Consider the following 12978-nt stretch of genomic DNA (forward strand, 5'->3'; position numbering starts at 1 on the left):
CTTCTTTTTCTCCTCCTCCTCCTCCTCCTCCTCCTCCTCCTCCTCCTCCTCCTCCTCCTCCTTCTTCTTCCCAGCATCCTGTGTGCCTGAAAACCCTGCCTAGCTTTTTACTAAATCCTGCCTGGCCTTTCAGCTTTTTATTAAACCAACCAGAGTGACAAATCTTTACAGTGTACAAAAAGATTATTCCACAACACGGTTATGATATTACATGAGTTAATGTATTTATCGCATCAGTTTCCTGGTATGGGATAGTTTTCATGCTTAGTTCTAAGTGTGGTACACAGTAATTGTAAAACGAATATTAACCATAGTGTGCCGGATTTAATTATGAGAGGTTTGTGTGCAGTTGTTGTGTTAGTGGTGATCACAGATGTAGCCTGTTAGCCCATCTCAGGGGTGCTGACATCTTCTTTGTGTGTATATGTGTTTTTTCCCTAGAAAACGGTCTGTATATGTTAAGAATCCTTACCTGGATGCTATGGATGAAGATATTCTCTATCACTTGGATTTAGGAACCAAAACACACAACCTTCCAGCAATGTTTGGGGATGTAAAGGTAAAAATATTTTGAATGTCAGGAAAATGACTGTATTTCCTTTGCCATTTTTTCTTTCTTATCTTCTCCTTAATAAACTTCACAGCCTTGATTAGAGACAAGTCAGAGGTCCCAAGAGCATATGAAGTCACTCTAGTTTAGAACAACCATTTTCAACCTAACAAGATGTAAAGGTTTCCAAACTAAATCCAGTGCCAACATGATTACTTGGCCGCTCTGGTCCCTAGAGATAAATATAATTTTATTGACGATGCTGTTGGATATTCAGAATTCATCATGTCTTAACAGATTCAGTTCATAACTTAACATCTACATTTATTGCTGAACCTCACTAATTCTCATCTTAAAATCATAACAGAATTCAAGACTAACAATGCTCTATTATTCTTGTCTCAAAAAAATGACCATTGTCCATATTTTGTATCATTAAGATTTTTCTTATCTTATAAGCAATATTTCATGAGAAAGTTGTTTATAGAATAATAATGGGAGAATCATATTACTATGTTACTTATTTTATCTTATAAATAAATTGTAAAAGCAATTCTTGCTCCTTATTTAAAATTAGGAAGGCATAGAAAAGAACATTCTGCTTTTAAAAATATAACTTATAGTCCTACTTCCTAGACCAGGACACCATCTGGCCTCTTTCTTTTCTTTAATTTCACTTATTCATTCCTTCACTTTTTCTATTGGCGTATCTTTATTACACGAGGTACTAGGTTACATAAGGACACTTTCTTACAAAGACATAATGTGTTTTGAGCATATTAACTTCACATTGCCTCTTCCATTCCTTTTTAATGAAAAAATATTAAAATGTTTATAATGAGACTGAGGGTGTGGACTGGTGTAGTGGTGAAAGCCTGTATTCCCAGAATTTAGGAGGTTCAGGCAGGAGAATCAGACGTTCACACTCAAGGTCATCTTTGGTTACTTAGTAAGTTCAGGGCCAGCCTGGGATAAATGAGACTCTGTCTTTGCCATCCTGTATCCTCTTGTTTAACATTATATTATTACTATTTTCCATATTATTATAATATAATAATTAATATAATATTTTCCATATTATTCCATTTTGTTTGAAATCTACTGTTCGTGGGTTCAAGAGGTGTGTCATAAATTATATAAACTATTCCTAACTTCTGTAGTAAATGTTTCCGATTAGAAACAGGAGTCAAGTGGATATTATATCTTGTAAGGATTTTTCACATGTAGGTACATTAGTTTACGATAATTCACAGATACGGTCAATGGGAATGAACTCACAGAAATCAGAGGAAGTTAAAGTTACTCCTGAGTGGAGGTGCTGGTGTTTAGACCAAGTTCTTCTGCAAGTTCCCAGGGATTTTATTCATTGGACCAGGTGGATTCTGAGTTACAGGAAATCAGAATTCCCAAAAATTAAATGGGGAGGGATGTGAAAAATGAGGATAAAGAGGGTGAGTGTAGGTAGAAGAAGAAAGGAAGGTGGAAGAAGGGAAGGAAGGAAGGGAGGGAGGGAGAGAGGGAGGGAGGGAGAGAGGACGTCTCTGATATCCATTGTCAGTTTGTGCTCAGCGGCTTCCTCCCTCCATCTTTAACGGAGCATGTGAGCGTGGGTGGGTTTCCAGGCAGCAGCTCAGCCTGTGTCCCCACTCCTTTCCAGACTACAGCTCCCTGCCTTTGTGCAGCCTACCTCCTTTTGCTGCTTCATCTTTTTAATGTAACCTCTGTCGCTTCTACCGAGTCTGATATTGAGGCTCCAGGAATCTTTGATCAAGTCAACTTTGGTACTCATTAACTGGATTGTACATGGATTACAGTGTTAGGTGTGAGGTTTATGCCTCACAGTGATTTTTCCCAAGACCTTTATTTAAGAATGATTGGAATAGGAGGATTGCTATAATCAACCAAAGAAGGTACACTGTATTTAATACATTAAAAAGATAAGAGATGTTTCGATACAGAGTAGCCTATTGTATTTGTGTGTGTGTGTGTGTGTGTGTGTGTGTGTGTGTGTGTGTGTGTGTGTGTCTAAGTGTCTGTCTCTCCCCTAGTATTCATGGACTGCCTTCTTTGTATATGATCCTACCCAGTCCCCACCATGGAGACTCTTCCTTCCTTTCTTCTACCTATGTGCCTGTAATCAAAGCACATGGGATGTGTAGGCAGAAGGGTCAGGAGTTAAAGTCTGGCTTTGGTTACATTAGAAACTAGATATTACCTTCCCCATACAGAGGAGTACACTAGAACTCAATGTATATGTGGTGTTAAAACACACCTGTTGTCTCTGTGAGTTTGAGGCCAGCCTGATCTAAAGAGTGAGTTCCAGGACAGCCAGGACTGTCACACAGAGAAACCCTGTCTCTGGGGAAAACCAAACCAAACCAAAAACAAACAACAACAAAAAACACACCTGTTATATTTATCTATCTGTGGAAGGCATAACACAGCCAGTGAGTTGAACAAGCTGAGGGTAAATCCAGGTTCCCCTGATGAAATAGTTTCTGGTTCTTGCTATATATATTTTTAACACTGCATTTGTTACTCTCCTCATTATTGGTATATCATGGGATTGATGACTTTGTTTTAGAGATGAGAATCACACATGTTATGTGTGCAAACACGTGAGTACATATGGTCTTATCTCTGTTGGTCTCAAAATTGGGCCTTCATGTTCCCACTTCTCTACCTGGCTGGGTTTCAATCAGCACTTTCTCCACACTCTGCTTCTCAGAACCACTTAGCTACTTCCCCCCACCAGTACAGTCAGCTGGATCACAGACATGCTCCATTTCAAATGGTTTTGTCTCTTTAGAGAGCAACCCCAAGCATAGGCCCATTTTGAAGGATAGGAGGCAAAAATGTGTTTAGATTTAGGATCAGAACAGAATCATAATCATAACCAAACCAGAATGTTGGGAGCAGAAGATAAAATCAGCTATCTTGTTATAGATTCTGTCCTCAGAAATGTACCTTCATCTAACGCTCTCTTATCTCAGAGTGAGAACATTGTAGGTTTGATTTCTTGACTCCCTTAAGTCTCAAGTCAGCAATTTTGACTACAAAGCAGGGACATAACCCACCAATACCTAAAAATTCACAAAATATGGTGATAATTATTATCAATAGTAACTTCAGTGGGAAAGAAGATGGTAGGGTATACCATTTAAATCTGAATAAACTGGGTATGGTGGTGCATGCCTTCAACCAAAGCACATGGGAGATGTAAGCATGTGGGTCAAGAGTTCAGGTCAACCTTGCCTTCATAGTGAGTTCAAAACCAACCTGGATTACACGAATCCTGTCTTAAACAAACAAACAAATGGACAGAAAACACAAATCTGAATGACTCTGACAGTCCCCCATATTCCTTCAGATCTTTCCTATATTTTGAAGGATTTTCCTACATGGTACTACATATTCTCAGTGGCCTAATACAATGTAAGTTGGCCTTTAATTCATAACAAGCATCAAGCAGGTGCATCTGGCTGATGGCTGGCCAGGTGGAGTGGAGGTCTGGAGGCCCAGTCCCTGGGTGTGGACCTCCATCTAGCAGATGGTAGAAGCTAAGTACAATATATCCTCCTTGTGGGATGGGGGTGGGGTACATCTGTGCTCTAGGCCGGAAGTGGGATACTTCCCTTTTGCTCACATTCTAGTGGCTGGAACTCAGGCATATGGCCTTGTCCACCTGGAAAAGAGCCTGGGAAGTCAACATGAACTGTGAACCCAGAAAGAAGAGGAAAGAGTCTTGGCATGTATCTTGTCCATCTCTGCCATATTCACTGGAGATGGAAACAATTGAAAAATGTGGTAGAGGTGCTAGAAAGATGTTTTTCAAATTCAATATCCAAATAGATATTTTATCATGTCTTTACAGATATCTTTTATAAAATCACTAGCTGGCACCCTCTAATTCATCCAAGCATTTTACATTTATTTTTAGTTTTGAGATTATAATGTAATTACATTTCTCCCTTTCTTTTCCTCTCTCCAAATCCTCCCATATGCCCTCTCTACTCTCCTTCAAATTCATTGCCTCAGTTTTTCATTAATTGATATTGCATGCATATATGTATATGTAGAGACATATACATTTCTAATATTATCTGGTTTAGTTCATATAATGTTGATTGTATATGTATTTTTAGGACTGATTATTTGCACTGGCAACCATTTGGTACTCTTCTCTGAGAAAAAACACCTCTCCTGCTCCTAGCTTTCCTTGGTTGCCTATTGTTTGTGTAGGACTGAGGCCTCATGGGCTTTTCTCCATCCATTTTACATGCCCATTGGTGTTGTTCTTGCTCACCTCACATTTGGGTGGCCATGTCAGTGAGACTTTATGAGTGCAACTTTTGATGTTACTGGGAGATACAGTCTCCCGACAAACTCCCTGGTCCTCTGGCTCTTGCGATCTTTCCACCATCTACTCTGCAATGTTCCCTGAGCCTTAGGTGCAGGAATGCTTTGTAGATGTATCCACTGGGACTTGGTTCTACAACTCTGCCTTTTGACTGATTGTGGTTTTCTGTAGTGTTCTCCATCTATTGCAAAGAGAAGTTTTCTTGATGATGGGTAAAGACTACATTTATCGGTGGCTATAAGGACAAATGTTTGCAGATTGTTGTTAGGGATTTTGCTAGTTTAGTAAATTAGTGGGCATAGATTCTCCTCCAATAACTATGACTTTCCAAGCTCTGAGTAGTTAGCTGGGTTTCCAGTAGCACAAATGTTTTCACTCTTGTTCAGTGGGCCTTAAGTCCAATCAGAGAGCTGTTGGTAACTGCCAAGGCACGTGTACCACTACTGCACCCTTAATACCATGCCATGCTGGTCACTGATATGGTTCACAGGCATCACAGCTAGGTAGGATTGTTGGTCACCCCCCTCCTTTAGAAGTTTGCATGGTGCCTTCTGGGACTATGAACGCCCATCTTCAGATAGGGGCCATTCAGATCAGCCCCAGCTCAGGAAGCTCTGGGCCATGCTTTTGAAATGCATGATGTCTTCAGAATTTTAAGTAACATAGAAAACCATTGCTTCATAAGACTTTACAATATGCATTCAAAATGTTTACAGTCCTTTTTAATACACAAAAGACATAAACTGCATTTATGCTCTACATTAATGTAACATAGCAAAATCTTTTAAGCTACTGAGGACGTTGGAAAGTGAGTTTGTTCTGGAAATCATTAGGCAAAGTCCTGAACATACTTTTATAATGCTTCTTATTCCTGCCCAATGTATTTCTACCTTCTTTGATAAATCCTGGATGAAGATCATTTTGTTTGGAACATAAGTCACAATCACTGACACTGGAGGCCGAGGCTGGCCGGTGGTCTTCAGCAGGATGTTACTTCTTATTAAAGCAGCCAAACTGGTCATTGTATCTGCAGCAGATGCTCAGTGAGTCTGACTTAGGAGTAAGCGTCAGGAACCAAACTGCTCCTGTCCACACCTGTCATCTTTATGACTTCAGAAATATGTTGAAGTTCCTGTTGATTACTGCAACATCCACAGTTCAAAGGAGAACACAAACCGCAAACTATTCTAACATCTGTTTTGGTTTTATGGTCAGTCCGAATCGTTGTAATTTAGATGTACTGGCACCACACAGTGAAGTTATTTTCAAACTACTGTATTTTGTATATAAAAAAAGGGACCTCCTTGTACTTAGAGTTTGGCTTACTCATAGCAAGAAAGTGCTTAACTACTTATAACAAGAAAGGAGGAAAGTCCATAAATAATCAATAGTAATCGAAGCTCACTTTAAACAATGGTCTGCCTTGCTCTCTTGTCCATATCCTTGGTGGCTGACTCCCATGCACTGTTCAAAAAAACTCCCAGGACATTCCAGAAAAGACAACGACACACAGAGTACCCAGACAAAATGAGTAATTATGTCCTGTGATTGAGAGTGATTATGCTGCCCAGGAATTATTGTTAAGTGAAAACAGGAGGCATCATGCAGTCAGACCACCCAATACTTCTGTTGATCTCGTAAGTGAAGGATGCCCACTCTACAGCCTCAGGAATTCTTCAGATGTCCTGTGAAGGTCCTTGCTAGCCTTCCTTGGATCCTCTGCCCAATGCTGCCCACATCAGTCAGGCACCACTAAATGTCTTTTCCCTCCCAGAAAACTCAGTCAACTTCGTTTTTACTGAATTCTGCAGTAGAGACTGTGATCTGAAAAGGCAGGTCGGGGCAGTGTCGCCTGATATTAAAAGCAGAAGTCCACATTTGTGATCACTGAGAAGGTGCCTGCATCCATGCATGCTCCTTTTTAATATTCAATCCCACTTCATCCTGATTAAACCTGAGAGCACCGATGACGATGGCCTGAGGAATACAGTGGTTTCATGTCTCACTGAGCAAGTTACTTAATCAACGATGAGCCAAGTTTGCCTACTACATCCACCTTGTGGCTTTCCAGCATTCCTTGGCATTTGCTTTCTGGGCTTCACTCCATAAGCCATACTGTATATGCCACATCGCATATACCACACCACATACACCACACCTCGTAACCATACTACATACACCACACCACACACACCACACCTCTTATACTACACCACATACACCACACCTCTTAACCATACTACATACACCACACCACATACACCACACCTCTTAACCATATCACATACACCACACCACATACACCACACCTCTTAACCATACTACATACACCACACCACACACACCACACTTCTTACACCATACTACATACGCCATACCATATACACCACACCTCTTATACTACACCACATACACCACACCACACACACCACACCTCGTAACCATACTACAAACACCACACCACATACACCACACCTCTTATACTACACCACATACACCACACCACATACACCACACCTCTTAACCATACTACATACACCATACCACATACACCACACCTCTTAACCATACCACATGCACCACACCACATACACCACACCTCTTAACCATACCACATACACCACACCACATACACCACACCTCTTAACCATACTACATACACCACACCTCTTAACCATATCACATACACCACACCACATACACCATACCTCTTAACCATACTACATACACCACACCTCTTAACCATATCACATACACCACACCACATACACCATACCTCTTAACCATACTACATACACCATACCACACACACCACACTTCTTACACCATACTACATACCATACCTCTTATACCACACCATATATATACCACACCACATACTCCACACTGTATACACCACAACACACACCACATCTCTTACACTACATCCCACCACACTTGGACCACACCGTGTGGCTTTTATTGCTGAGCAGTCGTATGGCTGACCACCTTCTGTGTGCTCTGCTTCGTCCTGGCTTCACTCACTCACTCATCCTCTGTTTCTGACACCTGCCTGGTGCTCACTTGGTTGCCTACTCATGTAGGCCAGCAACAGGCCACTCTCTCCCCTCTCTCTAGCATATTCTCCTATCCTTGGGGTTGATATATCTCCAACATGTTGTGACATGAGCAATTATAATTTTCTTTTGAGACAGAGTCTTACTATGTAGTCCAGTCCAAATGTACTATGTAGTCAAGGCTGTTCTCAAACTCATAATTCTCTAACCCTCAGAATGCTGGTTGTAGGCATGTATTACCTTGCCTAACTGCCAAAGAATGCCATATTTTATTAGATATGACAACCTTTGATTGCAACATCTACCTTAAAATCAGCTAATAAGATAAACACAAAACAAATTAGTGGGGTGGATGAAATACCACAGTCAAGTTCTGAACTTATAATATCAAGCCCTGCCCCTGGCGAGTTTTTCTCAGTCAAGAGCAGAAAAGTCTTGAGATGAGTCCTGTCAAGCTTGAAGTGATCACAGTACATTTCAAGTAAAAGCTTATGGTCAGGGTGGACAATCAGAACACACAGTGAAACTGGGAGCTGCCCCTTTGCTTTCCCCTCACTTACGTTCCACATCCTCAGTACTTGGCACTAAACATCTGTAGTGTGAGTGCCCACCACAAGGGTAATTATATCGATGAAGATGCCAGCCACCAGGAAAGACCTCCTTGAACAATGTCCACACGTATGGTTTTCTTCACTAGGTTAGTACATAACTCATTGGACTTAGCTACCTTCTTTCAGGTTAATGATGTGAATGAGCCAAATTTGAACACAATCCAGGATGTCTACACATGCTGAAAAGTAAACTAACTGTACAATGAAATAAAAGCTTTAGAACGGAGTGCTGATCCTTGCTCTTATCATAGTGATGATGGTAGGCACCTGTTTCTCTTCCTTGACAGTTTGTCTGTGTTGGTGGGAGCCCCAACAGAATGAAAGCATTTGCACAGTTTATGCACAAGGAACTCCAGTTGGAGGGGGATGGAGAAGACATTGAAGACATCTGTGCAGGGACAGACAGATATTGCATGTTCAAAACAGGCCCTGTGCTCTCCATCAGTGTAAGTATGGGAAAGCTGCAGGCCGACCAGCCTTTGCAGGCTGAACCCCAAACTGGGACCATCCCAACATAGTTCTCCCCCGACCTCTGCCTTGCTTTCTTACACAAGGAATGCAAGTGAAGAGGTCGACCCAACCGGAAAAGGTTTCAGGGCAAGACCAAACATGCAGGGTCACCCCCTGCCTTTACACTTGCTGCTTAACTATTTGAGGCAAGGACAAAGGTCTTCAAGGCCCACCCATCTTTCTATTCTTGATGGATTAACATGCTTCTTTTCCCAGCCGTTTTCTTTCTTCTGTCCTTTACCCAGCTTTAGGAACATTGAGCTTTTCATAGAGGCCAGTTCTCAGTATCGTTAGAATTTGTCATGAGTAAGCTTGCTAAAAGGCTGCAAGTGCGTTTCCACGGAGCTCTTGTGACGTGCTCTCCTCACTTTTCTGATAGCTGTTCTGGACACCGTCTGTCTAAAGACGAATTGAAAGCAGAATGATTCTCAGAGCAGTTCCCATCAGTGGCAAACATTTAGAAGGGTGTCTGTACACAGCCACTCACTCTGCCTGAGGTAGTCAGGCACACGCTGGGGACAGTGAGTAAGCCCTGCATAGATGTGACAATTCTGAAGACCTCAGTTGTAAATGCCCTTTATATTGGGGAGCAGTCATGATTCATTGATCCCTCATATTACTCAGTGATGGAATGTAATGAGAGCTGGGAACGTTGGGTAACAAAAGAAAACATATAATACCATTGTGGTGGTGAAGTTGATCTTCCCTCTAGGCCAAGAGTGACTGAGACCTTCTTTGGTTTCTAATGGCAGAATCTATTAATTTATTAGTTTCTTAATTCAGTAAAAAAATTATAGACTATCTGCCTTAGAAGAAGCTAAATAGACTGGGCGGTGGTGGCGCACGCCTTTAATCCCAGCACTTGGGAGGCAGAGGCAGGTGAATCTTTGTGAGTTCGAGGCCAGCCTGGTCTACAGAGCAAGATTCAGGAAAGGCACAAAGCTACACAGAGAAACCCTGTCTTGAAAAACAAAAAAAACCATCACCACCATCACCAACAAAAAAAAAACCCAAAAAAGAAGAAGCTAAATATTCTCTGATGTTGTTCTGTTAATTTTTCAGTTAAAATCCTTTGAACTATAATTATTTGTTCTATTTTGTACAGTAAATGGAAAAAGAAAAAAATAAAATTTATCCAAAAAGTGAAACTACTCTAAATAATCAGAAAAAGCTTCATCAAAGGCAAAGCCAGAGGTAACCTGGTGTCGTATCTGGGAACATGGCCCAAATGGTCAAGGCTAGCTACTTAGAATACTCGGTAGGCATGGGGTTCCCAACAGAGACCTCTCCGCAAATCTCCTGTGGCTACTGGGGGAGATAGAGGAGAGAGAGAGAGCAAGATTCTATTTATAATGTTATCATCATAGTGAAAAATAAATACTGATCCTAAAGTTAACAAATGACTGCCTTACAAGGAACCTAATAGATGAAATAATAGCTCAGCCTCTAATTTCCAGTTAAAGCAAATGTTAGTTTATTAAATCATTGCAGAGCCAGCGCCAAGGCCCCAAACTTGTTAATCTTGAGCACACAAATCAATACAGACTTGATTCCTGGATCCAGGAGGCTCACGAGCTTTCCGAAATCAGGGCATATTGAATGGGGAAGCAACGGTGACCCCAGAGGCCTTCAGTTTCCACAGTTTAATATTCTTGGTAATAGGATGGAGAGGGAGTCCAGGTTGAGAACATCATGATCACAGCTCCAGTGGTCTTCCAAAGTCTCTATGGTCATGGATCAATACCCCGCCATCATGTTAGAAGTACAGTAGCCACCACTAAAACTCAGTTCCAGTTTCTACAAGCTATAGCATGGAAGATCTTTCTGAAGATTTGTTAGACATAACGGAACCACCAGAAATGGCTAAATCCTCTAGCCTGTGTTGATTGACCCTTAGTCTGGTGACTGTGATTGTTTTGATGTAAATAATGAATTAAACCAGGCTGTAGTCAGGATCTACAGCAATTTAAACCGATTCACGTGTTCAGCATAAGCTTCAAACTCCTGAGTGGGAATTGAAGCCGCATTCTCCCTTAGAGTCCTTCTGAACTCACATGGAATTAACAGCAAACGAGCGAGGCTACATTTGAACAACAAAGTTCGTCTCTATTTCCCTCACTAGGGTGAAGTAAGACGGGTGGAATGGCCACCAAAACTGTTTCCTCAGCTTCATGACAATTGTGTATGGGGGGAGGCACCCTCTTCACATAAGTTCACTGGAAAGAACCCACAGGGAGATGAGAGCTGACATCGCTCCGGCACACCTGTGCTCTCCACCACCCCACCTCTGCTCTTGACAGTGAGGGGCTCAGTTTAACTGGCAGTAGAGGCCTCTCTCTAGTCCTCACAGATGGACATATCCATCAGCATGCCATGTAGGCATCACTTAGAGATGACTTATGTTTTCCCAAGCATTGGCACAGTCTTAATGATTATGTAAATTTATACAAAAGCTGTTAACTTGTAAAGAAGAAAAAAAATGTGTCCTGTTCACTTATGCATGTGTGAGATGTATAATGACTCTCCCCTCCCTCAACAGCATGGGATGGGCATCCCCTCCATTTCTATCATGCTCCATGAACTCATCAAGTTGCTCCACCATGCACACTGCTGTGACGTTACCATCATCAGAATCGGAACGTCAGGGGGAATTGGTGAGATGGATTGTTTTCTACCATTAAAGCTGAGATTCTTCATGCATTCCTGTGTTAATGCAAAGCACACTGACATATTTAGAGCCCAACAGAAATCCAGATGGGCTGCAAAGTGCTGGGAGGCTGGACTTGAGGATTTAACTCCTCCTCCTCCTCCTCCTCCTCCTCCTCCTCCTCCTCCTCCTCCTCCTCCTCCTCTCTCTCTCTCTCTCTCTCTCTCTCTCTCTCTCTCTCTCTCTCTCTCTCTCATGTGTATGTATAATTCTACTTTTGTTCATATAAGCGAGAGTAGAATTATTAGAAAGTATGGTTTTATGGTATGTTCTAGAAGTTTGTTTCTTTGTTGCTGTGATAAAAGACTTTGACCACAATCAACATTCAGAGGACAGGGCTTATACGGCTTACAGCTCACAGTCCATCATTCAGGAAAGCCCAGACAAGAACTCCAGGCAGGAACCTGGAGACAGGACCTGAAGCAGAGGCCATGGTGGAATGCTGCTAGGCCATTCTTATGGAAGCCGTTCCTCGATTGAGGTTCCCTTTTCCCAGGTGACTTCAGTTTGAGTCAAGTTGACAAAAACTTGTTAGCACATGCTAAGAGCAGGTTTTGAGCCTGAGGAATTTATGTGACAGGAATAAGGGTGTTCAGGTAAAGAAAATGACAAGAATTCACCTGTTTCATCTACCAAGTGTCAGGCCTTATAGTAACTAGGAAAATGTCACTTTTGGCTCTTCTTAGTGGCTACTGCTCTTTTCTTGGTTGTGTCTTTTACTCAACTGCATAGCAAAAAGGACCATGTGGGCTTTTAGAGAAGGTCTGTGGCTACTTAAGTTCATCCAAGAGCCTCCCTGCCTCACTTCTGTCATTCCTTAAGAATCAGTTCTTGTCAGGATGTCATTTTACCATGTCAGGATATGCAGATGCAGACACACCATTCTAAGTAGAAAGGTTTGGTTGACAAAGTGGCAGGACTGCATGGTTACATAATAGGGAGGGAGCTTTTAAAAGACAAACCCCTTAGCATTACTCTAGTAAGCATTTTGGAACGAGAGGAGATCTCAAAAATCCTCAAAGGACTAGAGAAGTGGCATGCTTCACAGATGCCTCTCACTAAGATCAAGCAAGTTAAAAAGGACCACAGCCCTTCCAGAGCTATAATCTCAGAACAAAGTCAGCCAAGGCCCCTCATATGTGGACAAAAAAACCATTTATGGTGCTCTTGAGAATGGAAATGGA

The 12978-nt window shown here is 41.7% G+C and overlaps 1 protein-coding gene across 1 annotated transcript in view; it reads left to right on the forward strand.

The window, feature by feature from the left end:
* The first annotated feature begins 225 nt into the window (after positions 1-225).
* Upp2 (uridine phosphorylase 2) overlaps positions 226-12978 on the forward strand; it is a 29052-nt gene continuing 16299 nt past the window's right edge. The window contains exons 1-3 of the mRNA XM_052725887.1: positions 226-559; positions 8865-9023; positions 11627-11741. Of these exons, the coding sequence (XP_052581847.1) occupies positions 425-559; positions 8865-9023; positions 11627-11741 (409 nt within the window). The 5' untranslated portion in view covers positions 226-424. The remainder of the gene's footprint in view (positions 560-8864; positions 9024-11626; positions 11742-12978) is intronic.

Source organism: Peromyscus californicus, unplaced genomic scaffold, assembly GCF_007827085.1.
Source record: "Peromyscus californicus insignis strain IS unplaced genomic scaffold, ASM782708v3 Scaffold_7__1_contigs__length_154581171, whole genome shotgun sequence".
Lineage (NCBI taxonomy): Eukaryota > Metazoa > Chordata > Mammalia > Rodentia > Cricetidae > Peromyscus > Peromyscus californicus.